At 33.1% G+C, this 25,803-nt stretch overlaps 3 protein-coding genes and 1 pseudogene across 6 annotated transcripts; all 4 read left to right on the top strand.

The window, feature by feature from the left end:
- The first annotated feature begins 304 nt into the window (after positions 1-304).
- On the top strand, positions 305-4,796 carry LOC129309398 (chorismate mutase 1, chloroplastic-like). The gene is made up of 6 exons (XM_054950973.1): positions 305-693; positions 1,410-1,635; positions 1,729-1,815; positions 2,466-2,609; positions 3,683-3,775; positions 4,217-4,796. Exons 1-6 carry the CDS (start codon positions 344-346, stop codon positions 4,451-4,453), a joined length of 1,137 nt encoding a protein of 378 aa, XP_054806948.1. The 5' UTR covers positions 305-343; the 3' UTR covers positions 4,454-4,796.
- A 2,739-nt stretch (positions 4,797-7,535) lies between these two features.
- Positions 7,536-10,111, top strand: LOC129296046 (uncharacterized; annotated as a pseudogene).
- A 986-nt stretch (positions 10,112-11,097) lies between these two features.
- On the top strand, positions 11,098-14,348 carry LOC129321871 (uncharacterized). Of its 2 annotated transcripts, XM_054967806.1 has the most exons (7): positions 11,098-11,305; positions 11,388-11,482; positions 11,997-12,114; positions 12,295-12,368; positions 12,820-13,000; positions 13,188-13,331; positions 13,777-14,348. In XM_054967806.1, exons 1-7 carry the CDS (start codon positions 11,240-11,242, stop codon positions 14,071-14,073), a joined length of 975 nt encoding a protein of 324 aa, XP_054823781.1. In that variant the 5' UTR covers positions 11,098-11,239; the 3' UTR covers positions 14,074-14,348. The 2 variants fall into 2 exon arrangements, with proteins under 2 accessions (XP_054823781.1, XP_054823789.1); XM_054967814.1 differs by lacking the exon at positions 11,098-11,305 and having other exon boundaries at positions 12,243-12,368.
- A 6,403-nt stretch (positions 14,349-20,751) lies between these two features.
- On the top strand, positions 20,752-24,953 carry LOC129321858 (probable WRKY transcription factor 4). 3 transcript variants are annotated; one of them, XR_008596128.1, is made up of 5 exons: positions 20,752-21,281; positions 22,198-22,925; positions 23,013-23,171; positions 23,663-23,799; positions 24,345-24,484. XR_008596128.1 is itself a non-coding variant. In XM_054967792.1 (4 exons), the coding sequence occupies exons 1-4, from the start codon at positions 20,883-20,885 to the stop codon at positions 24,625-24,627; spliced, it is 1,569 nt and encodes a 522-aa protein (XP_054823767.1). In that variant the 5' UTR covers positions 20,756-20,882; the 3' UTR covers positions 24,628-24,953. The 3 variants fall into 3 exon arrangements, 1 of the variants encoding a protein (XP_054823767.1); XR_008596122.1 differs by having other exon boundaries at positions 23,663-23,821; positions 24,345-24,483; XM_054967792.1 differs by lacking the exon at positions 23,663-23,799 and having other exon boundaries at positions 20,756-21,281; positions 24,345-24,953.
- Positions 24,954-25,803: the final 850 nt, after the last annotated feature.

Below are 25,803 nucleotides of genomic sequence, written 5' to 3'. Positions count from 1 at the left end.
AAAACAAATAATAATAAAAAATAATTAATATTAATTATATATTCATCAACAATATATCATTTTATCAAATATTTATTAATTTTTTTAAAAAATACAAATATTTATATATATTTTTTATTTATTTATAATACATAAACTAAAAATATATTAATTTAATATTAAGTAGTTTAACTATAATTCAATTACAATTGAATCAATAAACTATCAACTAATGGCTTGTCTAATTCAATAATCAGTCCTTTTTTAAAACTTTGCACCCAAGAAATTCTTCCAATGGGGCAACGGCAATGGGCGCCCCCCACCAAACCGGCTAACCGCTTCGAACACCTAACCTAACCCGCTGATGGCTCTCTCATCACCCACCTACCCCTCCCACTGTGGCGCCAAATTCCACGACCTCATCCTCATTAAATCCTTCACGTTAAGCATTCGTATTGATTTGATTGATTCGATTCTTCTTCTTCTTCTCAAGTATTCTCTTGTTGCAACTCATTCATCTTCCTCCTCTATCTTTCAAATGGAAGCCACTCTCTTGAGATATACCACTTCTGCTCCTTCTCTCTTCTCTAATTCTTCTAAACCCAATTATGATCTTGGCTTTTCAAGGCAGAGGACTTCCTTCCTCGTCAACCCCGCTTCCAGTCTTAGTGGAAAAAGCAATCTCTTTCTTCGGGCATTTGCGCCTTCAGTTGGGTAAGCACACTGCTTCTTGGGTACTTGCAAGTTTTCTTGCAACATTGTGCTGCATCCGATCTTGGGGTTTAAATCCCTCTTGCTTTGTTATTTTGCCTTTTCCATCCCATTTCTGCGTTTGTCCACCTGCTTGTACGATGTCATGTTTCTGATTTTCGTATAATTTGGTGTATTTATTGTAATCTGACTCATAGGGCATGTTTAGACTCTTATAATTTAGCATTAGCAGATTTTCTATCTTTTGCAATTGTGCCTGGTAGCACGAATGTTGTTTTGCTTTGTTCTTCCCTTTGAAAGAGATTGGTGAAGGGGAAGAAAGTGATTCTGGTGTTTAGCTTGATTTATTTGCTCAATCAGAAAGAATTATGGCGTTAGCCAAGTGTGGAAACTGCCCCTATTTTAGTTATGCCATTACTGAGTTTGCTTTTCCCGTGTGGTGGTTGCCACATGATAAATTTTGTAAGAGGAACATTCTTCTGTTTTGTTCTTTTATTCAGTTTACTTATATTGTCCAATTCTTGTTAATCAAGGTTTTGCAAATATTCAGATTTCATATCTCTGGCTCCGATAACAATTATTAGCATGTTTATGCTCGGCTTGTTGATTCTTAAATCTTAAAGAAGCGCACAGAAAACTTGTAAACGTTAATCATTTGTTTAACCATTTTTTACTATCAGTCTGTTTAAGTTTAAAATTAGCTTATTGCTTTTATGTAGATCTGTGCCAACAAAAAAAAGGATTGATGAAAGTGAAAACTTGACTCTTGATGGTATACGGCGTTCTTTAATCCGTCAAGAAGATAGCATAATATTTAGCCTTTTGGAGCGAGCGCAATATTGCTATAATGCCGATACATATGACCCTAATGCCTTCTCCGTGGATGGATTCCATGGATCTTTGGTGGAATACATATTGAAGGAAACTGAGAAGCTTCATTCTCAGGTATGAAATCTAAAGCTTGAAAATTGATAACTAATTTGAAAATTATGTACGTGCTTTTTATTTTTCCTGACTGGGTTTCCATTTTTACTGAAGGTGGGTAGATACAAGAGCCCTGATGAGCATCCATTCTTCCCTGATGGCTTACCTGAACCGATGTTACCACCTTTGGATTACCCTAAGGTGTTGATGAATATCCTTATATTGATTGGAAATCATATATCAATTTATTCAGTTAGAATTAGGGTATTACATTTAAGTTTTCATGTACGCTTGTATCATGGACATGTCTATTTTGTCAACTTCTATGCCACAATTCTTTCTTTCTATCTCCCCCCTGCCTTTCCCTCTATCCCTTCTTTGTTATCTGGTCCTACATCAAGTATGCACTCACAATAATTACAAAGAATTTGGTTTACCATTGAACCATTTTCTTCCTTGGACAGAATTATTATTTTTCTTTTAGGCAATAACAGGGCCTAAAAGCCCAATAAGCTCTCTCTTTTGTAGTATTCCTGAGTTTGCAACATGGGAGTTGTGGTTAATATTATTTGACCTTTGCAGTTTGCAACCCAAAACACATAAAAGTGAGAAAAACCAATTTACATAATAACGTTTCCACTACTACTGCTTAACTTTGGAAAATCCATTTCTGCCAGGTTTTGCTATGGCGCCCATAGTAAATATTTATAATATTATTTTACATATTTAATTAAATTAGTAAATGTCTACTGCAAAGATTATGAGTATTATGTCACTTTATAATAGGGCTTTTGCTAAATCTTTTATATGCTAACTGTTATAAAATCTTTCTTTGATTAATATGTAAATAGGTATTGCATCCTATTGCTGATACAATTAACATAAATGATAGAGTGTGGGAAGTATACTTTAGAGATCTCATTCCACGGCTAGTCACAGAAGGAGATGATGGTAATTGTGGATCTACTGCTGTTTGTGATACGATGTGCTTGCAGGTATGCTTTTTTATCAGTACATTTTCTTTTCCAGTTCTGTTGAAATACTGTAGACGTTATATATCATTTATATTTCCAACGTTTATTCATGTAGTATTATTTATCCAACTCTAATAGGTGTTCCTCATTTCTAGGTCCTTTCCCCTCATTGATGATTGATTTTATACACATACAATACAATGACCGATTGTTGCCTGATGCTAAAAGCCTAAATCAGTAACATGATAAACTTACCTCTGAAGAGGAATAAGTATAGGCTGCTTCCTCATTTGAACAAGATTTTGATGCTGAAGTCATGATTTATCAATTAGACTTAAAGCTTAATTTGAAAATCTCTACCATGCGAAGACCATGGTAAATTTAAGACTCTGATCACCCTATATAGTTCAATTGATAAACCAGCTGCAAATCTAATCTGGTGCTAATAATCAGTCTATTTGTAACACTGAACGTAAATAAGCATGTGAACCCGATGGTTGAACCACTAGATTAGGTACTTGAACTAATTGGATATTTTTTCTTTTTATGATAAAAAATTTTATATAATATTTCATGTTAATTATATTAATTAATTTCAAACTAAATCAAATTACAATTTTATGTTATAACTAAACCTAAAGTAAGTGCTATAATTAATTAAACAACATATAGAGAGAATTTTAAGTTGATTATGATTATGATAACTGTTCTCTATATAATATGAGTGGATATATGTACATGTGAAAATCACTTTTTTGAAAAATATATTATCTTAAATTGAAATGCGCGCACGCGCGTGTTTAACCATTTAGTTAAAAGTAACGGCTCCCTATTCTTGCAGGGTATTAATAATACAAGCATACGATATTCAAGATAGTTATTTCCAGTTATAAATCTGTTGAGCAATGCCAATAACATATACAAACTGTTGCAAGTTTGTGTAGTTAATATTTGGCATGCACTTCTTGGATAAATTTTGCCATTGTCATACCTTGACAAGTTTTGAGGCTACATTAGCAAATAGTGGTCAGTTCAATAGCTTGGCAAACTCTGGTTCTAAGGTCTCTGGAATTTTTGTTCTTTGTTGACTGCAGGCTCTATCAAAGAGAGTCCATTACGGAAAATTTGTGGCAGAGGCTAAGTTTCAAGCTTCTCCAGATGAATATAGGGAGGCCATTATACCACAGGTATGAATAATCGTGAGAGTGATCAAAGTTGTATGCATTCCTTCTTGTTGTTCATATTGAGTTAGTATAATTCTGTTGTTGGTGGTATTTCTGCTTGAAACTCTAATCATGTTCGTTAAAGTACTGCTCATTAACATCGTTCTCATACCATAACTTGTGAAATCATGTGAAGAAAAGTGATGCTTCTGTCTAAAACTTGCACGATTGAGTAGTATCAGAGCGTGAACTTATTGCTGTTGGTAGTTATGTTGCTAGGCTGATTCAATTGTAGTGCCAGAAGGGTAACTTATGTACTAACTTCTGGGGACTAATTTTAGGTGGGTTCAATAATTTAAACATCAACGTGGTGGATTGCTCTGGATTTTTTCTTTGGGGCTTGATTTGCATGCCTGTGGCTTTGTGCAAGCTGGGTTTTTAATGTAATCAACTTTGACTCTGCAGGACAAAGATAAGTTGATGGATATGTTGACATATCCTCAAGTTGAAGAGGCAATAAAAAGTAGAGTGGAAATGAAGGCCAAGCATTATGGGATGGAGGTAGTTATAAACAGCAAGGACCATGGAGCGGAACCAGTCTATAAGATCAAACCAAGCTTGGTTGCTGATCTTTACGGTGATTGGATCATGCCTCTGACAAAGGAAGTTCAGGTTGCCTACTTGTTGAGAAGATTGGACTGAACAATATTTCTGTGATGGGATGCAGAGCATATTTGCTGTTCCTCTTTGTAATGTTGGTGTAAATGCTGGTTTTAGTGGTCGGCAGGAACTCAAGTCAATATTGTTAAAGCTGGACCAATCATTCAACTAGTAAAAATATTTTGAGCATGTAAAAGTATCCATATACATATTTATATATATATATATATATATATTGGTAATACTGAGGTAACTTTGAAAAGGCAGCTACTTTGTGCCTTTGTAGTTTGCTGCTCTGTCTCAAACTCTAGAACACAGGTTCGAAAGCTAGCATTTTGGATGCTAGCTTTGAAAAAGTTATAAAGATGGTTGAGCATGAGATCCACTCTATTTTTTTTTTTAATGTTTGATCTTGTCTTTGTACTTATTTTTTATGAGTGTTGGATATTTTATACTTTAAGTGGGGTAATTTTACTCTTGAACTATTGTTTTGAGGAACAAAAAACCCCCCCTTTGATGAATTGTTTACTTTGTTGTTATATGTTAGTGTGGCATGTATATGAAACCCACGCACAATGACAGGTAATCATGTTCTTTAATGTTAATTTGCCCTTGAACATTTTTTTCAAGAGCGTTAGGCATCCTAAAGTTTTTTTTTTAAGAGCGTTGGAAATTCTGAACTCTTGTTAAAATAAAATTTAATAAATTTTTTTAAAATATTAAATATTTTAATATTTAATAATTTAAATATTATTATTTAACTATTACACCACCTAATTTAATAATTTAATATTTTTAATATTTTGTAATTTTGTATTAAAAATGAAGGGGGTGAATTTTCAAATTAACGAAAGGATTTTTTCTTTTAATCTCCATTTTTTTCTTGTTAAATAATTTCTTTTTGTAACACATTAATGGAATAAGTGGTATCTTTCAAATTAACATTTTGTTGTCATTTTGTTGGTCCTTATTGTTCTATTTCTGATTTTACTCCTAATATTGTCACGTATAAAGAGTATTAAATTTGATAGTGCAATATTTTAGAGGAAGATCATTAATTGACCAAAAAAATTAAGAAACCTAACCAATATTTAAAATATCAATAAATTTTGACAACCATAAAAAAACATAATGATTTGGGCACTGTCTCAGAAAAAAAATTAAAAATTGATATATAAAAAATAAGAAGTCATCTATAAAATGTTAGTTTGAGTTGTTAGTATTTAAAATATAATTTATAAATTTTGAATGAATATTTATAAATAATAATATTTAAATTATTACATATGAAAATATTTAATATTTTGGCAATATATGTTAAATTTTATTTTAATAAGACTTCAAGGTACCTAATACTCCTAGAAAAAGACTTTAGGATACTAAATGCTTCAGGAAAAAGAGTTCAAAAGCAAATTAATGCCAAAGGATATGGTAAAAGTCTTATTTGTCACTGTGTGTGCTCACACACATGTTACATCAGCATATAATGACAAAGTTAATGATTCATTAATAAGGTTTTTTGCTTCTCAAAATAATAGTTCAAAGGTAAAATTGTTACATTTAAAAGTATAAGGTGCTCGACACTCCTAAAAAATAAGAATAGGGATAAAATTGGACCTTAATTTTTTTTTTTAAGGAAAACAAAGGATTATACTCCTGAAAAAAAGATTGAAGTACAAGGTTAAAGTCAGCTAAAAATAAAAGAGATATTCATAAATTACAATTAACATTGAAATGCTGAAAAATAGCCAGAGTGAGATCCGTTCTCGTAATGTATGGCCTAAAACTAAATTGGAACCTCATCTAGAAAATGAGCAATTGGGCTTTGTGTATTCAATATTATCTCTGCAAGCACATCTTTGTTTTTTTTTTTTTGTAATGACCTCTACTTCACCATTTTTATAGATATTATAGATTACATATATATATATATATATATATTACTAATGCGTTTGCAATAGCTCATAATTTTAAAAATTGACTTTTTTTCCCAAAAAAGTCAAAAACTTAAAGCAAAAAGATTACCTTCATGAATGGAGTAAAACAGTTAATTTAATTTATATCAATATGAAATATATAATTTATATTAATTTTTCATTTTTATAGTAGTGTATAATTGTAAAACAAGCATTATATGCTTGAATTAACATGCACAAAATATGGATTGGATTTTTCTCCGCGGAGTTTCCTTCCCTTCTTTTTCATTGCAAATTTCAATCATTTAAATTAAAGTTTTATTGTTAAGATATGTTTGAGAGGATACAATGAAACGAAAAATGAATGATGATTAATAAAATGAAATAGAATGTAACATTTCATTGTTTAAGAATTTTATTAGAAGAATAAATAATTTTGTTAATAATTTTTTTAGAATAATTATAAAATTAATAGATTTGCATTAGATATAATTATAACTTTTAGTTTTAAGATGAGATAAAGTGAAAGAGTAAGAGAAGGTAAGAAGGATATGGTAATTTGAGAACTGAGAAATAATAAATATAAAATAGTCAAGAATGACTTATAAAGTCACCCCAAACCATCCAACTTCCTTTTAAAAATTCTCCCAAATAGGTATGTTACTTTTAACCATCATATCCCACTCCATTTGGTGTCAAAAAAAGAAAATAAAAAATCCCATACACTATCTTACAAATTATGGTAAATTATATATGACTTTTTTAAACTTTAAATCATATATAAATGACTCTTTTTACTTTTAAAACTTAACAATAAATTTTTTTAAATTTGAAATTTATACAAATAATTTCTAACAATTAATTATATATTTTTTAAATTTTATTTTGTGTGCATCTAAGCTTTTAAACTTTGATTGATATACGATAACATATCTAAATTTTAAATTATATATAAATAATTAATATAAAAAAATTAATCATATATAATTATATACGGAGATATAAAAGTTGATGGGTTTTATTATAAAATTTCAAAAGTTAAAGAGGTTGTGTATATATGATTCAAAATTTAAAAGTGTGATGTATAATTTAACTTAAAAATTATTAATTTATTTATTTATTTTTGCCAACAAATTTAATCTAACGATGCAAATTTGGACTGCCTCCTCCCTAAAGGAAAAAAAAAAAAAAAAGACGACTCCACAAAACGCACCCTCGACTGGTGGCAACTAGCAAATTCAATTTTTTGTTCGGCATTCCACTCTTGGTCGAGCTCGCCGTCGGGCGCCGTCTACATTTGTCATCCCTGCGTGGTTGTCCGGCAAGTTTTGAAGAAGGTATAAACTTTATCTTCTCCCAAAATCCGGTGATCATTGAATCTGATTTCCCATCTTGAACAGGGGACACGATGCCTTTGGGACTAATTCTTGGGATAGGAAGGGCATTTCGAAGGAAGCGAACTTCGTCCCTTGACATTCTATCGTCAAAACGTGCTCCCCGAGGTTACTACAAAGGGAAAAATTGCAAGCCTACTGGTTTCCACACGCGCAAAGGTTTGCTGACCTTCACAAAATAAATTGCAATGGCTATCGTTGCACAAAATGTGTAGGATGGATTATTGGAAAGGTTCTATAATCTGTTATCATATTTGAGTTTATTTTTCTTTTGGAGGAACAGTTTTGGATTAGATTTTAAAAGACAGAATAGAGATAGAGAACTATTGTTTAGCAACTTCCAGCAAACCAATACTAGGAAGGCACTTTCAGACTGTACTGTATTTTCATGTGCTGTATTTTCATTATACCCAAGAATGATTCAACTACGACAATTCTTACTTTGTTCTTTCAAACTTCTGTCAATAGATTACTAATAAAAACAGAGGTTGCAGCCTATGAAAGGGAAATAATGAACAAACAACCTAACTTCGTTTTAGAGCCATCTTCATATGAGCAACTTTGGATTATTGGCTGCAGAGCAATTTTGGGTTCTGAAATCTGAATCTCTAGTAAACACCTCTTTCTATGATTCCTTCATTAGTTTTAAAAAATTCGTTATTATCCTTCCTTGCTTCATCTCATCTATCACCCAACCATGCCTTCCTATTTTAGTCATCTCCCTCTTCCATCACACTCCGTTAAATGTTTCATGGTGCATTTCAGATACTTAATTAAAACAGGGAACGGAGAAATCTTCTCCAAGGAGAGAGCGACAGAGGTCTGCATCTCTGTCTAGGGCATGAATATTGTGAAATTTGTGGTCTCTAAAATTATTATTAAGCTGCCACCATGTCATCTATCATATTTTGTTCACTTAAATTTGATTGGTGCATCTTGTTAAGGATTTAATAGGATCAATTAAAGTATAGAGGTTTGTCTGCTTAAAAATTGGAGGTTGGGGCGGAGGTGCACTGCTAACTTTTTAAGATGAGGGGATTTCTGCACTTGATCCAAAATTTAAGAGAATTATGCGCAATTTAGCCTTTTACAATGATTGTTCAATGTTCAATCTTAGTACTACTCCTATATATAGCATGGTGGTTACCTTAGTTGGTTGTTGTTTTGCCTTTTCAATCTGCTTTTCCCAACATTTCAGCACATTGAGTGATCTACATAATCATACCAAATGCACGTAAACTTGTGGCCTTTTGGGATGTATTCTGTTGATCTTTTCTGGAGTTTATTCCTAGTGTATGTTATATGACTTTTAATAACTCCAACCATTCCTGGAGTTGTATCCTCGGAATCCAATCCTGCTTCTAAAAATTTTCTTACTTGAGATCCATGATATACATTTTAGGCATTGTAAAATACTATGTACAAAGATGCAAACATGAGGGCCATATTGTATTATTTTTCGTCTATAATGTATATTTGCATTTTGTTGCAGGTGGATATGTTGTATTGCAAGAAAACTGCCAAACTATGTAGTCCCTGATCTGACTGATTTCAAGGTCTGCATCTTTCTGTATATTTGCATTCTCTTTCTTCTTATCATGTTAGTTCTTGTTGCATCCCTGTGATCTTACCCTAAATTGTTAAAATGGTACTCCTCTGGTCATAAATGTAAGAGCTAGTTGAGGAGTTTGTTTTGGTGTTAAATGCACGACCCTTGTCTCTTTTGTGTCTCACATTTGTCATTTTTTCCCAAACTACCCTATTGATTGCGCACATAGTAGGGGTAGTTTTCAGTGAAAAAATACAAAGGAGGAGCATTTAAGGAAAACTATCTCAACTTTTTTACAAATAGCTAGCTAAATTAATTTCCTTATTTATATGAATTAGTTATCTAATTTCTGCATTTTTAGGACTTGATGCATTATATTCTAGGCTCATTGCTGATTTTTATTGTTATTCTTTTTTGCAGCTCAAACCTTATGTATCTCAGTGTCCTAGAGAAGTCAAGACCTCTGAGGCTTCTGGAGCGGCTAAATAACCAAGTAGTGGAGGCTGGGAATGGTTAACAGGGCTAGGCACTTTTTTTTTTTTTTTGCTTATTATCAGAATCTTTTGAGGGATGAAGTCTTGTGTTATTACGGAAGTATTATTCATAAAAAGGAGAACGATTTATCTCGTATTGTGTGGTGCAACTCAATTGTTTCTTGATTCAAATTTCTTTCGCAGCTTAAGTTTCCCTGGCCTGTATGACAGTGGTCGTGACAGCACATCAAATCTGGTCATGAGCGTGTATGTTAATGTTGCACCGACCCTGGGAACATAAACTGACAACCATTATACTTGATGTTATTTTTCTGAATGGAGAGGCAGGGTATAAGTTTGTAGCATCATTCTTTATTATGCAGTGTCCATCTTTGAAATAACCTATGCAATTATTTTATCTATAATAATCATATTAAACAGATTATTTTCCCATGGTGACAAAATTAATTTCATTATCTTCCGAGTTCCATCTATGGATTATTATTTATAGTTAATTTTTTTTTTGCTTTTTACTAAAAGAAGATTATTTTTGTTTTATATTTTATTTTATTCAAATTTAAATGCATCAATTTTTTTTATTAAAAAAACGTAAGTTATGATTCAAATAATCATTCATGATAAAGAAGACTAAATAACCAACAATATTATCCCACAATAAGTTGATTTCAACTATAATGGATTGTAGTCAATTAACTCCATTCATTCTACCAATCCTATGTATAAGTCGTTTTAAACTACTAACTCAATAATTAAGATTATCTGAAACAATAAACTTGTTTTAAAGTTAAATTACTTTCTATTTCTCCCCTCATAGACCGGAGGGTATTAAAGTTAAATTAATTAATTAATTAAGATTATTCATTAAATGCTATATAAAAAATGTGATTTGAATTCAGTGAATAAACCAAAATTAGTAAAAGATTTTGTTATATAATACTTCTAAAATATCAAATTTCAAATTTTTGATATGGATAACATATGTAAAGAGTATTTTAATTGTGAGATTTTTTTAATTTTTAATTTTAAATAAAAATATATCTGAATAATTTTTAACTATTGATAAAATTCAATGTGAAGAGTAAGTAAATTTAGAGTATTCTTAAAATTCAAAATCCAAAAAATTCAGATTACCCATTACCCAGTTTCTTCTAAATATTGTAGGAGGGAAAGAGAGTAATGAGTATTGGGATTTACAAAAACAGTTCTGAAAATTTAGGAAAATTCCTTATTGGTCGGCAGATTAGATAATGCGCGTTACCACTTACTCATTTTATATAGGGTCGACCTCCGCTCCTTCTTCCAAGCCATGGCTTCCATCCACTACTCGGTTTCGATCCCTTCGGCCCAAATTACCCAACTCCAACAATGTTCGAACCTTTTCGGTGAATCTATCAAATCCAAAACGTTCTTCGTGTTCCTTTCCCAGAATCCGAGCCTCGAGTTCGCCATCGTCCCCTTCATTGGAAGAGGCAGTAATGAGCATAGACAATCTTCACAGCTTCATCGAGCTTAATATGGGAAAATGGAACGGCTCTTTCTATGTAAGCATTGTAATGGAAAATTTCTTTGAGTAGCAGTTTTGTGTTTTTTGCCGTAGTAAGCCTTCCCTCTCCCCTTTTTCAGCAATTTGACGCTTCTGGGCATTTGTTGCAACAAATAAGTACGAAGCTTTCAGCAAGTTCTTATGGAGAAGATCATCTCATGAGTCTCATTCAGACGTAAGCTTCTCATGAATCTTTTTGTACTTAAAAGGAAAGGGATAGATCATCTTTTCATGGAGACACTCTGTGGATCTCACAATTCTATAGTATCTTGGAAACCGCGGTAATTAAGATTGTCATACTGGGCAATTTAACATAGAAACGATAAAACTGTCATGTCGTGAGAGTGAACAAGTTCAACAGGGTCATGTCATATCTTCGTGGTTTTTGAGGGCGACGAAGTACTACTACCTAAATGGTGTCATCCCATAAGACCATACCTTGGATGCCATTCGTTATCCATTTTATCGGTGTAATACAGATAGATATCTTGGATGTTGACTGACTTCATAGAAGTTAGCGTCAAAATGACAATATACGGTACACCTCCGGTGGATTAAATCCATTTGGTCATAGAGTTATTATGTTTTATCCAGTTCTTTAGAGCTAAATTGTCATTAATCATTGTATCTCTTACGCAACCGTTGCAAGTTACAAATCTTTGATTGATTTATTACATTGCTTCTCGCAGCCTATACATTAAGCAACCTTCATCAAGTACTTCAATTTCTGGCTATGATGAGCAACCAGAGTGGGCAGAGTACAAAATCAAAGAAACCAATATGTTTACTGTTGAAAAATATCAACAAGTGAGTTTTTCTCCTATTGCTTGGTGGTTCAGGATACACAGAATGCTCAATTTCTTTCTATGGAAAGAGTAACTTTGCCTTATATTTTGTAATCCCTTTGTCTTCTGTAAAATATCCACCATGGTTAGTCTGCAGATTGGGTTTTTTCCATCTGAAAGAGCCTTTTCCCTGAGATATCAGACAGCTGGCATGCTGGAATCTGTATTGAGGCAAGGGGTTCTTGGAGAAGATGACACTGGTGAAGAATCACCAAAGTAAGTGATTCTCTGAAAGGTCCCCTAGCACTATTTAATTAGTTTGTAATCAGGTTGAATGTTTAACTGTAATCGGTGCAGTTTCTAGAAATGAGTAGATTAAATTGAGACTGCAGCTGGCGTGGATAGTAACAAAAGTACACCTATTTTAAAGTGTTCCCATTAGGAACAATTCACCTATTAGGATCAGAAATGCAAATAATAAATTAATATCTGCGGTGATTATTCTAGTTAAGCCAAGTTTCAAATTAGTGCACTAATTTCAAAATAAATCTAAAATTCTAGTTCCCATAGGCCTACTATTTGACAACTCCTTGCCAATGTTGCCATGGGGTTGTCATGTCTAAAAGCACAACTACAAATATGGTCTGTTTTGGGCATTGATACTGAGAACCTTCTCATATATTTCTACTGCTTGCTTAGACTTTCTTTCCATTCCCTTTATGTGCAGAAATGTAAAGCTTCCCTCTCGTCGACCTTCTGTTGTATGTGAGAATTGCTTGTATTCTCTACAGGCAGAGATGCGAGCAAGAGCCTTTCACATTTTGGATCCAAAAGGAGTTGTAGATATGCTTATTGTTTTCCTAGAGGAAAAAAGTGATGGGTCTCCTCCTCTGCTTAGCAGTTCAATGGTACTTGGGATAAGTGCAGTTTTTAATTTTTATGCATGAAATAAATTCACCTCCCCACGAACACTGGCTTGTTTCTTTATTTGTTGGGAACTCTGCTGATTTCTAGAGTTGCTTGGTGACTGAGTTATTTTTCTGTTGGTGGTTTCTTTCATGTATGACACGTTTTCTTTGTTTGGATTCATGGCAGGACACAGAGAGCAGGATTTTACCATTTCTTGGCAAGTGGAAAGGCCACTCTGTTACAAAACGTAGTGGTGTGTACGGATCTACGATCGCTGAAGCTGATACAGTTGTGTCACTTGAAATGGATGGCCAAGGCCAGCTTAATCAGGCATGTCACGCTTGCGGCACAAGCCCAAGCAAATGAAAAGAAGTGTGACTGCTAAAAGAAAGTTAACCAAAACCGATATATTTTAGGAATAATATAACTTTTAATTCTTAAACTCTCTCTCAATTATCAATTTAATTTTTGAACTTTGATTCAATGTAATTTAGTCATTCTAATTTATTAAGGAATTATGAGGATTGAGTTCTATTGAGTCAACAAATTATAAGGACTGAATTATTTGAAGTCAAGAAACTATAAGAACCAAGTTGTTCTTATTCAAAATTTAAGTACTGTATTGATAATTGAAACAAAGTTTCAGAGGCTAAAAATAATACTTTCCCTGTATTCATGTAACTTAGAAAAGTTTCATATTTTATAAATTCCATAAGGAGTCCCTTTACTTTACCTTGATCTTGTAAAATGAACTGCTGTTGCTTCTGTGTCCCAGACTGTGGCTTCAACATCGAACAAGGAAAATGAAAAGGTGACTACAAATGTGGAGTGGAAGGGGACAATGTCAGAGAATTTGGTTACATTTGAGGGAGGATACCAGGTTACGCTATTGCCTGGAGGGATGTACATGGGGTGTCCTTGTGACGTGGCAAAAAGTGTTGCAGAATCAAAGTCTTTCCATTTGGAGTTCTGTTGGCTTGAGACACCTAGCCAGAGACAAAGATTGGTTCGCACTTACGATGTGCAAGGCTTAGCTGTTTCTTCCACTTATTTTTCTGAGACTAAATCGTGAAGTCTGAGTTCGCCTTGCTTATATCATCAACACATCAACACCTTACCTCTTTTCTTTTCTTTTCTTTTCTTTTTTGAGGGAATGTTGTGCGTAGTTAAATAAGGCTGAATGAGACACACCTTCCACTTTCATTCACTCGATCGCTCTTTTTCTGAAGAGATTTCCCTTTAGATATAAGCCATGTATAATTTAAATCTGTCTGGTTTTTGAGTACATTTCGATGTTTTTAGTGTGTGCTGTAACTTGCACTAATAAGTTGAACTATTTTATTGTTACGCATTCTTTTTTCACTTCCAAATACTCTTCTTCAAATATTCGAGTGAGTAGCTGACTTTTGGCTTTGCTTATTTTGTATTTGTATGTGTTGGTATGTGAATATAACGTATCTTGACTAATTCTCATTTGAGCATTCTTGGGCTCAAATGTGTCATAGACGCATGTTACAACCCATAGAGATTTTATGACATACAAAAACAATCAATATTAACATAAAATATAAAAAAATTAAAAGGCTGTATAATTCACAACAAGAGTTTGAGTTTCATGTAAAATTATGCGTTTCATGTAAAATTATGCATCCAATTACAGTTCTCAAAAGTATTATATCATTTAAAGTACATAACTATTTTCAATGTTTTCAGAAAAGCCCATCCTATCTTCTAAAGTATTTTTAAGCATAATTTTACCTCAATATTTTTGTTTTAGTACAATTTCACCTGGCCGTTAGGATTTGATTATGTTGACCATTAGTCAATAAGATTTAACTATTATATGCATGGCTGGCAGTATGACATCTTTTAAAATTTTAAAATAAAAAGAAACAATCCTCTACTGGCCATGTCATCATCTTCCCTCCTTACGCAGACCAATCTTCTTCATTGTTTTCCTCTGCAAAATTTAAAAAAAAAAAAATCCAAAGCATATTCATTCTTCATTCAAAATCAAGCACAAAAACGATCAAAGTAGGAACATAATTTTTATGACAGCCTTCTCTCTTATTCGACATAATTTTTCAAAAGTCATCCTCTAACGACTACCATCAAAAAAATAAAAAAGTTTATTATGAAAAACTAAACAATTATTTTTGACTATATTTTAGAGAGTCAAACAAATGTGCTGATTTGTTAGCACGAAAAACTTCGTATAACCACTACGGCCTTCCTATCTATAATGTTTCGCGTAAAAACGTCTTGATCTTAAACTCTAATGTATCTTGACTTTTGTAACCGACCTTGTCCGTGTCTTCTCATTCAAAAAAAAAAAAAAAACAAACTATCAAAGTAAAATAAACAAATCCAGCAATCAAACCCAGAACAATTGAAGGAAAATAAACAAATCAAGGTAAAATAAACATACCCAGATCCAGCAATCTTTGTCCCTCATCTTCATCCCATTGTATAGCAAAATAAACAAATCAAAGTAAAAAATTTTGTTTTCCTTTCAAACCCAGAACAATCGAAGTAAAATTTATATACAAGGCATCAGAACAATCAAAGAACGATTTTGAAATAGATAAAATCTAGAAACTTTGGAACCTAGAAATTTTTAAAACAATCAGCGTTTGGCGTCAGCGTCGCACTACTCCCTCACTTCCTTTGTCTCGATCTGTCTCCGTCGCACCACTACGTCACTTCCACAGTCTTGATCTGTCAACTACAATGCTCAATTATGTTTGGGTCTTTGGAATCGCTTCGAATTGAAATATGGGTTGCTAACTTTGAATCACGTTGAACCCCCCTAACCTCTCAATCCGTCTACTGATTTGGATCTCGTGTTTCCCTCTGACCATGGGTATCGTCGAGCCGGTGTGTGACCAAAGAACAACATACTCGATAGCTTTGAAATAGAGAGAGACGCTGGCAACAGCAGGCGTAGTTAAATGGCGGCCAATAGAACTCAAATTCTTCTCACCCAATCAAACCAAATCCTAAACGGTATGACCTCATAGAACTCATATTCCCTCCAATCAAAACTTAAAATCTAAGATTTGAAGCATATTTGAAGTAGAGATCGAGCGGGGATAGAGAAAAGATAGAGGGGGGGGGGGGGCGCAAAGAGAGGAAGTTGGAGATCGAAGAATGGGATGAAACAAAGGTTTGGAAATGGAAGGGTAGTGAAGAGAAAGTGACGTGGACTGTTATGCGGCACTCAAGCAGATAACAGTTTGACACTTTAATTTAACAGTCAAAATGAGTCAAACTTAATTGAATGATGAAATTGTACCAAATTAAAAAATATTGGGACGATATTACGTCAAAAAATTTTATAGGATGCACTTGAGTGAAAATATTAAAAATAGTTTTATACCTTAACTTTATTATTTATACTTTTATTGATGAGGAGATTTTAAATATTATTTTTTCCATGCATTTCTATTCTTGATGTATATGACTTTTTTTTTTATTTTTAAAAAATTAATATGTAATTTAAATCTTGAGTTATAAGTTTTTGGATGATTTGCACCTAATTATTCATAATTAATACATTTTAAACTTTCAATAATTAAACTTGAGGTAATTTCACCTGAATATTAAATTGAAGTATATGGATGTTAGTTTTAAGTGGTAGGCCTAACTCTCATCACTGAATAATCTCTCTCCTCCTCTCCTCCTCCACTCTCTCACTCAAACCTAGAGAGGTTTTGCTTCGAATTGAGAACTTTGAGAGCTCTTAGCTACCGTTCAAGAGTGTGGTTTTGCATGTTGCTCCCTCTTTGCTTTCTTCTCTCCCGCCTTTTTTTGTCAACGTCCTTGCTTTTCTCTCAATTTTGGGGACGGCATCATTATCAGCATGGAAGAATGCAGGAGATGCAATACCTTATGGTTAAACAAGGAACCTAAGGGAAACGGAAAAAAAAAAAAAAACCTTCTTACTCCGAGTTACAACAATGAAAATGCTTGAATCATACATTCTCATCATCATCTTTATTGTTTTCATGAATAGGATTTTTGTCCTGGCCAGTCCAAATGACTTCGTCAAGTGCACTTCCAACAAAAAAAAAAAACTAATCGCAGCCTTAGAGCAAGACCTTATATCTATGGTGGCCTCAACATCAAAGTCCAACATAAAAGTGAAAGCAACCACCACATATTCCTACAACGCCCCCAACCTTGCTTGCCTCGAAGGCCAACATGGTATCATAATAAGCGCCAACAAGCTCAATCATATAGTGAATGTTGATGGGGAGACCAGAAGGATGACGGTAGAGAATGGCATTCTTCTATCTAAGAGACTTGATCAATAAAGCAATAATGAATGGACTAGCTTTCTTGTGCACACCATACCAATGGGCAATCGCAGTAAGGGGATTGTTGGCGACGGTAGAAGTAGGGTATGCCAAAGTGAGGCGCCTTAGTGAGTCTGATGAGGAACGTAATTAAAAATATGATTGTCACGTTGGAGCTTGTTAAACGCATCCATAGAAACACCCATGTGAGATTATTCCTTAAAACTGTGTCCGTTCCTTCTTACAACAACTTCTCGATTTGCTCAATGCCAAAATGGTCGGCTCATCCTCACCTTTGTTAACCAAGAGTGTAAGGAGGAAGATTCTGTAGAAGTGATGGAAGAAGCAAAGGAAAATCAGATGGAGAATGAAATCGGAGGATGAGCTTGGGGATAAATTGAAGCTATAGGAGATCAAACGACCATGTTGTCAATTGGGATCAGAAGGTTAACTTGAATGATAAATAAGCCAATTGAATTTTAGCAGTTGAGAAGGCAACAATGTTGACATATGGAGATAGCAGCAAGAGATTAGGCGGAGAGAGGGGGAGGAGAGAACTAGCGTATGGAGAGAGAATGTGGGCAAAGAAAACATGGCCCCTAATAAGCTTAAAGTAACAGACGTTAGTGCCAAGTTAATATGGTGGGAGTGAAATTATTTCATATTTAATTATTTAAGGTTTAAAAGGTATTAATTGCAGGTATAAGGTTTAAATTATTTTTGGACCTGTAGTTTATAATTTAAATTGCGTATTAATCTTATTTTATATTCAAAATACTCTTATTAAATATAATTAAGTAAATTGCTTCTATAGACTGAATGCTTATGCCATTTGGAGATGTAACACTTCCAAGCTTTTATAACAATGGCTAGGTGTGAGTTTTAGGCCAAGCGAGCCCTTAAAACTTAGCGTTTATTTGGTTTTGTGTGATTTTCCACATTTAGGAAGTGTTTTCGTGCTTGCAAAAAGTGAAATATTGTTTGGATAAAATATCATCAAATCAGAATTATATTTGAAACACATTTGAAACATTCTTGAAAATTCATTTAGCCAACGTAACCCATGCTTGGCTTTAGTTTTGATCAAATGGACCTTTGGCTGAAAAACTAGGCATTTTTTGGGGGAAATTACCATTTTTTTAAAATGATTTATTTTTATCACAAAAATAATTTAATTCCATTATTTATCATTATTTTATTATAATTTTTCCCAATTTTTTAATTTTATATTATTTTATTCATTTTTTATTATATATGTTATTAAAAATAAAATTTTTATGTTATTTATACAATTTCATTTAAAATTTTTATCATATTTTTTAAACATTTATAATATATTACGTTTGTATAATAATGATTATAAATTATCATAAATCAATATTTTTTTATAATTATATATTTAAAAGTACATTTTATTTTATAAAATTTAAATAATTTTTAATTTACTAAATTTACTTTAAAAAAATATATTCAAACATAAATTTTATTACAATAATTAATTTTTATTAAACTAACTTTTGTCAAATAAATTTTTGACAAACTAACTTTTCACATGAAAAATCAAACATGTACTTAATTTATCTAACCTTTAATCTATTAAGAAAACTTACAAGACAAAAGACGTAACGTTTTATTAAGTGAGTGTAGCATAGATAATAGCAATTTAAACTCTTAAAATATTATTTTTTAGTTCAATTCTTAAAAATGTGTATGAAAGTATTGTTTTTATAAAAAAATAATTTCTTAAATGACGTTTAAATTTTTAAAAAAATTAGTTTTATAGTTAGAAAGCTAAGTTAGGAAAAAAAAGAAAAGCAATACTTTGTAAGGGGGAATTTAAAGTGATTCATATTTTATTCACATGGTAGTTTTTGATGAAGTTTTATTATATTAATTATTAATTATTATTGTTCTGACGAGACAGTCAACACCATGCGCCGTGGACTTACATGAGGGGGGTGATTGCCAAAAGGGGGAAAAAGGACTTGCAAGGGAGAGATTGTGCCCTTGGGAGACCGGCAAGCTCACCGAGATTCCACGGCCACTCACTCAGTATTCAATATCTTACAATTTACCAAAAACATTTTGGAACCCCTAGATTTTTTTGGCTGCTTGGAAGATTACTCTTATGTTAATATTTATTGTAATTTTTAAAAAAATTAACCTTATACGATTATAATCATCCTCTATTTGGCATCATTAAAAGGATAAATGATTTTCTTATATGCAATTGACAAGTGTCCATCGATGACCCTAAAAAAAAAAACTAATTAATATGTAGATTGACTTGCACATGAAGTAAAGAAAGATAATTTTAATGTTAAAATTTTAAATGATTCATATGTTAGATGTAAAAACTTTTCTTCACCTAAGATATTTCTTGATTTATTTATAATTGCACATCTATCAGGGCGCCTTGTTTATTTTTTTTTTTCAAATCTTGTAATTTACTATTTGACGTCTTCCTACCTAAAATACCATTTTTCGATATTAGTATTCATTCATTAATATTTTAAACCTCAATTCTGACATCTTATGCATTAAAATAAAACAAGTACTCCATCTATCTTAAATTATAAGATATTTTTAGGTAAGTTTTCATATATCAGTAAAGCTCATTAAATATACTTTATAACTTTCCTTTTTTAAGATAAAAATATACTTTTAAAAATTTCTTTCATTTAATACTTTATTGATGAAATAATATTGAATATAGAGAATATATAAGAAGTGTATATTAAAAAAGTATTATTAATAAAATTTTATTTTTATCAAAATATCTTATATTTTAAAATATTAATTTTTTTAAAAAATATATTATAATTTGAAACATAAAGAGTACCATATAACTGTATAAAACTATATATTTTATAATTATAAGTTGACCAAGTTATCTCAGTTATTACCTCTCCTTTTTAATAAAGATAAGCAATCGAAAAGTTAGTTTTTCTCACCTAATAAATAATACTTCATTTATTTAAAAATATAAGACATTTTTTAAAGAGTTAGATGTTAAAAAATGTAAGATATTTTTTATTTTTTAAGATATAATCATTGCTTTTTTTTTTTAAATGTTCCTATTGATAATAATTTTATATTTATTATAAGGTGTTTAATAGGAGTAAATATAAAAAGATAAGATTAATTAAAAAATAAATAATTATTTAATTGAGAATAAAATTTAATTAAAAATATTTTATATTTTTAAATAGATAGCGTAATTATTACATAATTTTACGGAGGAATTTCGTTCTTCCTCGATTGCCCCGCGACATGCCCCATCCATATCCATTGCCTGTTCCGTTACAGGAAGTTAATACTGTACTTTTTGCGTTCAGATTTTGTACAACTACGAGGAACAAATTTAATTTTCTTTTTCTTTTTCTTTTCTTTTGTTTTTTTTTTTAAAAGAAGACATCATTTTCATTGCGTCGTGGACCTTCCTCTGAATCTGCACTCTTGAAGATAGCACGAAACACCATCATTACTTGCACGATTACCAAACACAGCACTCAGTTGCAGTTGGCCAGATTCACTGCTCTTAGAGCTCTTGCTTCCTTCCTTGCCTTCCTCTTATCCATCAATGGCAGCCAAAAATGGTCAATCCCTCACGGCACCGCCGCCTCGTCCCACCATCACTCTCCCGCCGCGACCTCCCATGGAGGCCTTCTTCACCGGAGGACCCGGCCTGAGCCCCGGCCCCATGACTCTCGTCGCTAGCTTCTTCTCCGACGGTTACCCTGACTCCGATTGCCGCTCTTTCTCTCAGCTGCTCGCCGGAGCTATGGCTTCGCCGCTTGCTTTCGGCGCCAGGCCTGGCTTCCTTCCGGACAATACTTGTGAGGATGGAGCAACGAAGAATTTGGGGCTCAAGCAGAGTCGACCGATGAATTTGGTCGTTTCTCGTTCCCCATTGTTTACAATCCCGCCTGGGCTTAGCCCTTCTGGCTTGCTTAATTCTCCAGGCTTCTTTTCGCCGCAGGTAATTGAAGGAATTTAACTTTGTACTTGCCTTGCGCTTCTTTTCGCTTGCCTTGCTGCTTTTATGGGAATACCGGAAGTAGACTTGGCTAGCATGTCCACCTTGAATGTTAGTTCGTTCAAGTTTATGATTTAACATATATTGTAACGTCTTGAAATTTCTTTTCTGGATGGGTTTGTCTTGTTTTTGTCTTAAAGGTGGATGGTACGTGGTATTTTGTGCATTTAGTTACTACTCGTTACCCTTCGATGCATGCATTCAAGTAGTCGATCTCTGGCTCATTCAGTTGGTCTAGAGCCTTTGTGACCGGGTTCATTGATAATCTTCTCCGTTGTCTGGTGCATATTTGAGATCTAGAGAGAAACCAAGTGGAGAAGTCTTCGATACTACTGAAGGAATTGTATCCATGACATCATAGTTGATAACTGAAAAGTCAAGCATTTAATTTTTTCTTGGAACTCATCTTTATACCTTGAACTTGAATCACATGGTTCAGTTTAGAAAGTGTTAGAAATGAGACCAGCACTTTTAAAAATAATATATGTTATATATCATATTAAGATGACTTGTAATTGGATTGGATTACCTTGAATCTCATGGTTTTGTCTGTTTTTTAGCCGTAGGAAAATCAAAAGTAATTGGATAAGAGTTACATGTTTATGATGCATGCCAAATTTTATTGAGGAAAACATTATTTCTGATATGTCTTTTTTCCTGTAAAGAATTTGGTTTTATCTAGTGATAATATTGCTTTCTTTATGTGGAGAAGTAGCTGCTTGCATAATATGACGGAATGTATTGGTCATGCCGCAGGGCATTTTTCTCATCCTTATGTTTCAATGTGATCATCATGTCTTGAGGACAGAGGATATATATGTATGAGCCTCTTATTGTCTCTCCATTTCAATATATACAGAGCCCCTTTGGGATTTCCCACCAACAGGCTCTAGCACAGGTTACAGCTCAAGCTGTCCTAGCACAATCACAAATGCACGTGCAAGCTGATTTTCAACCTTCTGCTGTAACAGCCCCTGCGGAACCATTGGCAGTGCAGCCATTCTGTACTGCAGGTGAAGGATCAGAGCTGCAAGTGGCACCATCAGTTTTGGAACCTCAAGGTGCCCAACTGGAAATATCTGAAATTTCTCACTCTGATAACAAAAATCAACCTTCATCTACGGGTGTTGACAAACCAGCAGATGATGGCTATAACTGGCGTAAGTATGGGCAGAAGCAGGTTAAGGGGAGTGAGTATCCCCGGAGCTACTACAAGTGTACACATCTGAATTGCCCTGTAAAGAAAAAGGTTGAGCGTGCCACCGATGGCCATATCACTGAAATTACATACAAAGGCCAGCATAACCATGAAATGCCTCAGCCAAACAGACGTGCTGCCAAAGATAATTGCGAATCAAATGAAAGTAAAAGCATTCAAGTTATGTCTGTGTCAAATACACAGGGTTGGGTTGGAAATTCAAATGTTTTATCTGAAAGCATGCCTGACCATTCAATGCCTGTGAGTGACCAGAACTCCAATCAAGAGGCTCCCAGACAGTTACCTGGATCAGGTGAGAGTGAGGAAGCACTTGATGCAAATATTACAGAAGAAGATGGAGATGTTGGCGAGCCAAACCCAAAAAGGAGGCAAGTTTTACAATGTTGTTATCCTTCTTCATGGAGCTCTGAATTTTTCTTTTTCTTCAAAATATAGACTAGAGTTCTGCTTTGCAGGAGTACTGAGGTTGGAGCTTCTGAAGCTTCTTTGTCCCACAAGACTGTTACAGAACCTAAAATCATTGTGCAAACAAGAAGCGAAGTTGATCTGTTAGATGATGGCTACAGGTGGCGCAAGTATGGGCAGAAAGTAGTGAAGGGAAATCCTCATCCAAGGTGACCACGTTGTCTATTCTTATTTGCTACTCTAGCTATCTTGTGAACTTGTAAAAATATGCTTGTAATGAATCGTATAGTTGAAATCATATCAAGTGACAATCCGACTCATACACAAGAACTACAAAATGCAAATCGATGACAATAAACAGGTCAGAATTAGCTCATAAATGAGGAGCATGCGATAGTTCCTTGAAATTTATATTCATCCCCCTCCCAAAAAAGAAAGAAGAAAGAAAAAGAAAAAAAGGAGAGAAATTGTCATCTTGCGTTGAATTTATTGTGCTGCACTAATTGATTTTTTTGGTTTTTCATTAATTATTTTTTTTAACACATGATGATATTGATCAAATCCATTCTCTTCCCTGATGATTTTTTTTTTTGGCCTGCGGGCGATCCTGCCTGTTAGCTTAAAAATTCCATTGATTCAATCATAAGTTTCATTTTGTCATTTCCCATTATTGAAATGAGAATCTTTTCCTTTTCGCCAGATGAGTGTGTTGCTTTGAGAGAGAGAGAGGTGCAGAGCACTTGGCTGATATTACGGTACATTAAAGAATCTTTTTAGATACCAATGGAGGTTGGGTCTAGTGAAAGGAGCTAATCTTTTGCAACATGACAAACCAAGGTTCAAATCTCCACTAAGAGAGGTGTTCACATTTAGTGTCCGATTGTGCCTTGAATAGGATTGCCTCCAATAGGAGGATACCTATGAGATTTTTTTTTTTTTTTAAAGAATCCTTCTAGATTGCTTATATTTTTCTTGTGTGTTACTCTATTAATATTCTTACTTGAGGGCTGAGGCCATCCAATGCATGAACACATAAATTGCAGTTACTCTAACCTTCTGGTGCTGCTTCTGCTCCCATTAGTTAAGTCTTGCATGTCTCGGTTCCAGATGTGTCTTCAGATCATTCAGACATATAAGTCTGTTAAAATTTGTCAAGGGATGATCGTAAATTTAGTATTTACGAGTCTTTCTCTAGTCATGCAACATCCACTCTTACACAAGAAAGATAAACTTGAAATTTCACTTTGACTCTGCTACCTTTGTCATTGCCCATAATATGGCTTGTTCATTCTTTTCCATCAGTATCTTGCTTTCAAATGAGTTTTCATATTTTAGTATGAACTTAAAATATGTTATTGCTAATGCTCATTTTCTGTGAACAGGAGTTATTACAAATGCACTAGTACAGGATGTAATGTGCGTAAGCATGTTGAGAGATCTTCAACAGACCCTAAAGCTGTCATAACAACGTATGAAGGAAAACATGACCATGATGTCCCTGCTTCTAGAAATAGCAGCCACACCACTGCTACTACCAATTCAACGCCTTTAAAACCTCATAAGGTGATTCCTGGGAAGCATCCTTTGCTTAAAGATATGGATTTTGGAAACAATGAGCAAAGACCGGCTGTTTTACGCTTAAAAGAAGAGCAAAAAAGATTATAAATATAATACTAATATCAGTTAAGCAACTTTTTTGAGTTAGAGAACTGGCCAGGTGCATGGTGGCGTTGTCTAGAAATTGAAAATGTGAAGGCTTCTTGAAGATAGTTGACCATGGTTGGCGCTTGTATTTTGTTCCCTAGGTTCTCTTTATTTTGACACTTTTGTAAATGAAGTTATGGACCTTCTTGTTGTATATGACAGATCATTAGAACTTATAAATAGACATATAGTTAGTCTCACTTGCAAAGGCAGTTGTGATTGGAGTCGTCGTGTATAGAACTGAAGAATTATGTTGGTTCTTCTCATGAAATTTCCTCGACAATTAAGCTATTCTTGAATTATAATTAGTGTAATTTGTTTCATTTTATGAAATATAATCACACAATTGTATGTATAGACTGGTTAAAAATCAATTGGACTAATTATAATTCAAGAATCATTTTTTTTATCAAAAAATGTTTTAATTCAAAAGTCACAGGCGATTAGGCAGTAATTTTTTTTGTTTAAATCAAAGATAGGCAGTAATTTAGAAGATTGCATTAAGCAATCTGAAATTCAGACCATTAAATATTAAATAACAGATTTTAACAAAGTAACATGTGAGATTTAATACTCCATTCAATTCTAAATGTTAAAACTAGTTAAGGAGTTTGTTTTAATCTTTACATATAAGGTCTTAATCGCTTTTATCTTTCTTCATTTATTATTTTATGTCTAAAACTATTCCTATCGTACAATCAATATAAGTAGTTTTCAATGTAAATGATTAGAGGGAGTAATTTTTTTTTTTTAAAAAAAATCAACACAGTTTTTCCACAAGTAACTAACTTAATTAGTTAACAAACTCTAACATTTGCAGGACCAAGGAAGTAATACTTATTAACTGTAATAACTATACAAATAACATGGTACAAGGCTGTAAGCTGATTTGCAACAAAATCACTTTGAAATATAGTGTAATTCGAATTGAAATTAATAATCAATCTTGTACAATTTAATATTATCCTAATTTATTTGATTTTTTCTAGTCGGCAACCGAGTGACGTACGAATATCTAGTAAAATAAAATCCAAAACATGAAAATAAAAGTGCACTGGAGAATGATAGCCGTTAACTACCATCGTAGGTGTGGGTGTGTCTTGAGTCCCTTTGAGATATAAGATTGTCGATGCAAGA

The sequence above is a fragment of the Prosopis cineraria genome, unplaced genomic scaffold (genome assembly GCF_029017545.1).
Source record: "Prosopis cineraria cultivar Desert tree isolate PC_DT_omini unplaced genomic scaffold, ASM2901754v1 PC1, whole genome shotgun sequence".
Taxonomy (NCBI): domain Eukaryota; kingdom Viridiplantae; phylum Streptophyta; class Magnoliopsida; order Fabales; family Fabaceae; genus Prosopis; species Prosopis cineraria.
Note: the sequence above shows the minus strand (reverse complement) of the source record. Positions and strands in the feature narration are given on the sequence as shown.

Bases quoted from the DNA above. Each gene is read 5' to 3' on its own strand.
- LOC129309398 (XM_054950973.1), top strand. From the start codon at position 344: ATGGCTCTCTCATCACCCACCTACCCCTCCCACTGTGGCGCCAAATTC. The intron at 1,636-1,728 runs GTATGAAATCTA...TTTTTACTGAAG, and splicing joins CTGAGAAGCTTCATTCTCAG to GTGGGTAGATACAAGAGCCC. The intron at 2,610-3,682 runs GTATGCTTTTTT...TGTTGACTGCAG, and splicing joins GTGATACGATGTGCTTGCAG to GCTCTATCAAAGAGAGTCCA.
- LOC129321871 (XM_054967806.1), top strand. From the start codon at position 11,240: ATGAGCATAGACAATCTTCACAGCTTCATCGAGCTTAATATGGGAAAA. The intron at 11,483-11,996 runs GTAAGCTTCTCA...TGCTTCTCGCAG, and splicing joins CTCATGAGTCTCATTCAGAC to CCTATACATTAAGCAACCTT. The intron at 13,001-13,187 runs GTACTTGGGATA...GATTCATGGCAG, and splicing joins CTCTGCTTAGCAGTTCAATG to GACACAGAGAGCAGGATTTT.
- LOC129321858 (XM_054967792.1), top strand. From the start codon at position 20,883: ATGGCAGCCAAAAATGGTCAATCCCTCACGGCACCGCCGCCTCGTCCC. The intron at 21,282-22,197 runs GTAATTGAAGGA...CAATATATACAG, and splicing joins CAGGCTTCTTTTCGCCGCAG to AGCCCCTTTGGGATTTCCCA. The intron at 22,926-23,012 runs GCAAGTTTTACA...TCTGCTTTGCAG, and splicing joins GAGCCAAACCCAAAAAGGAG to GAGTACTGAGGTTGGAGCTT.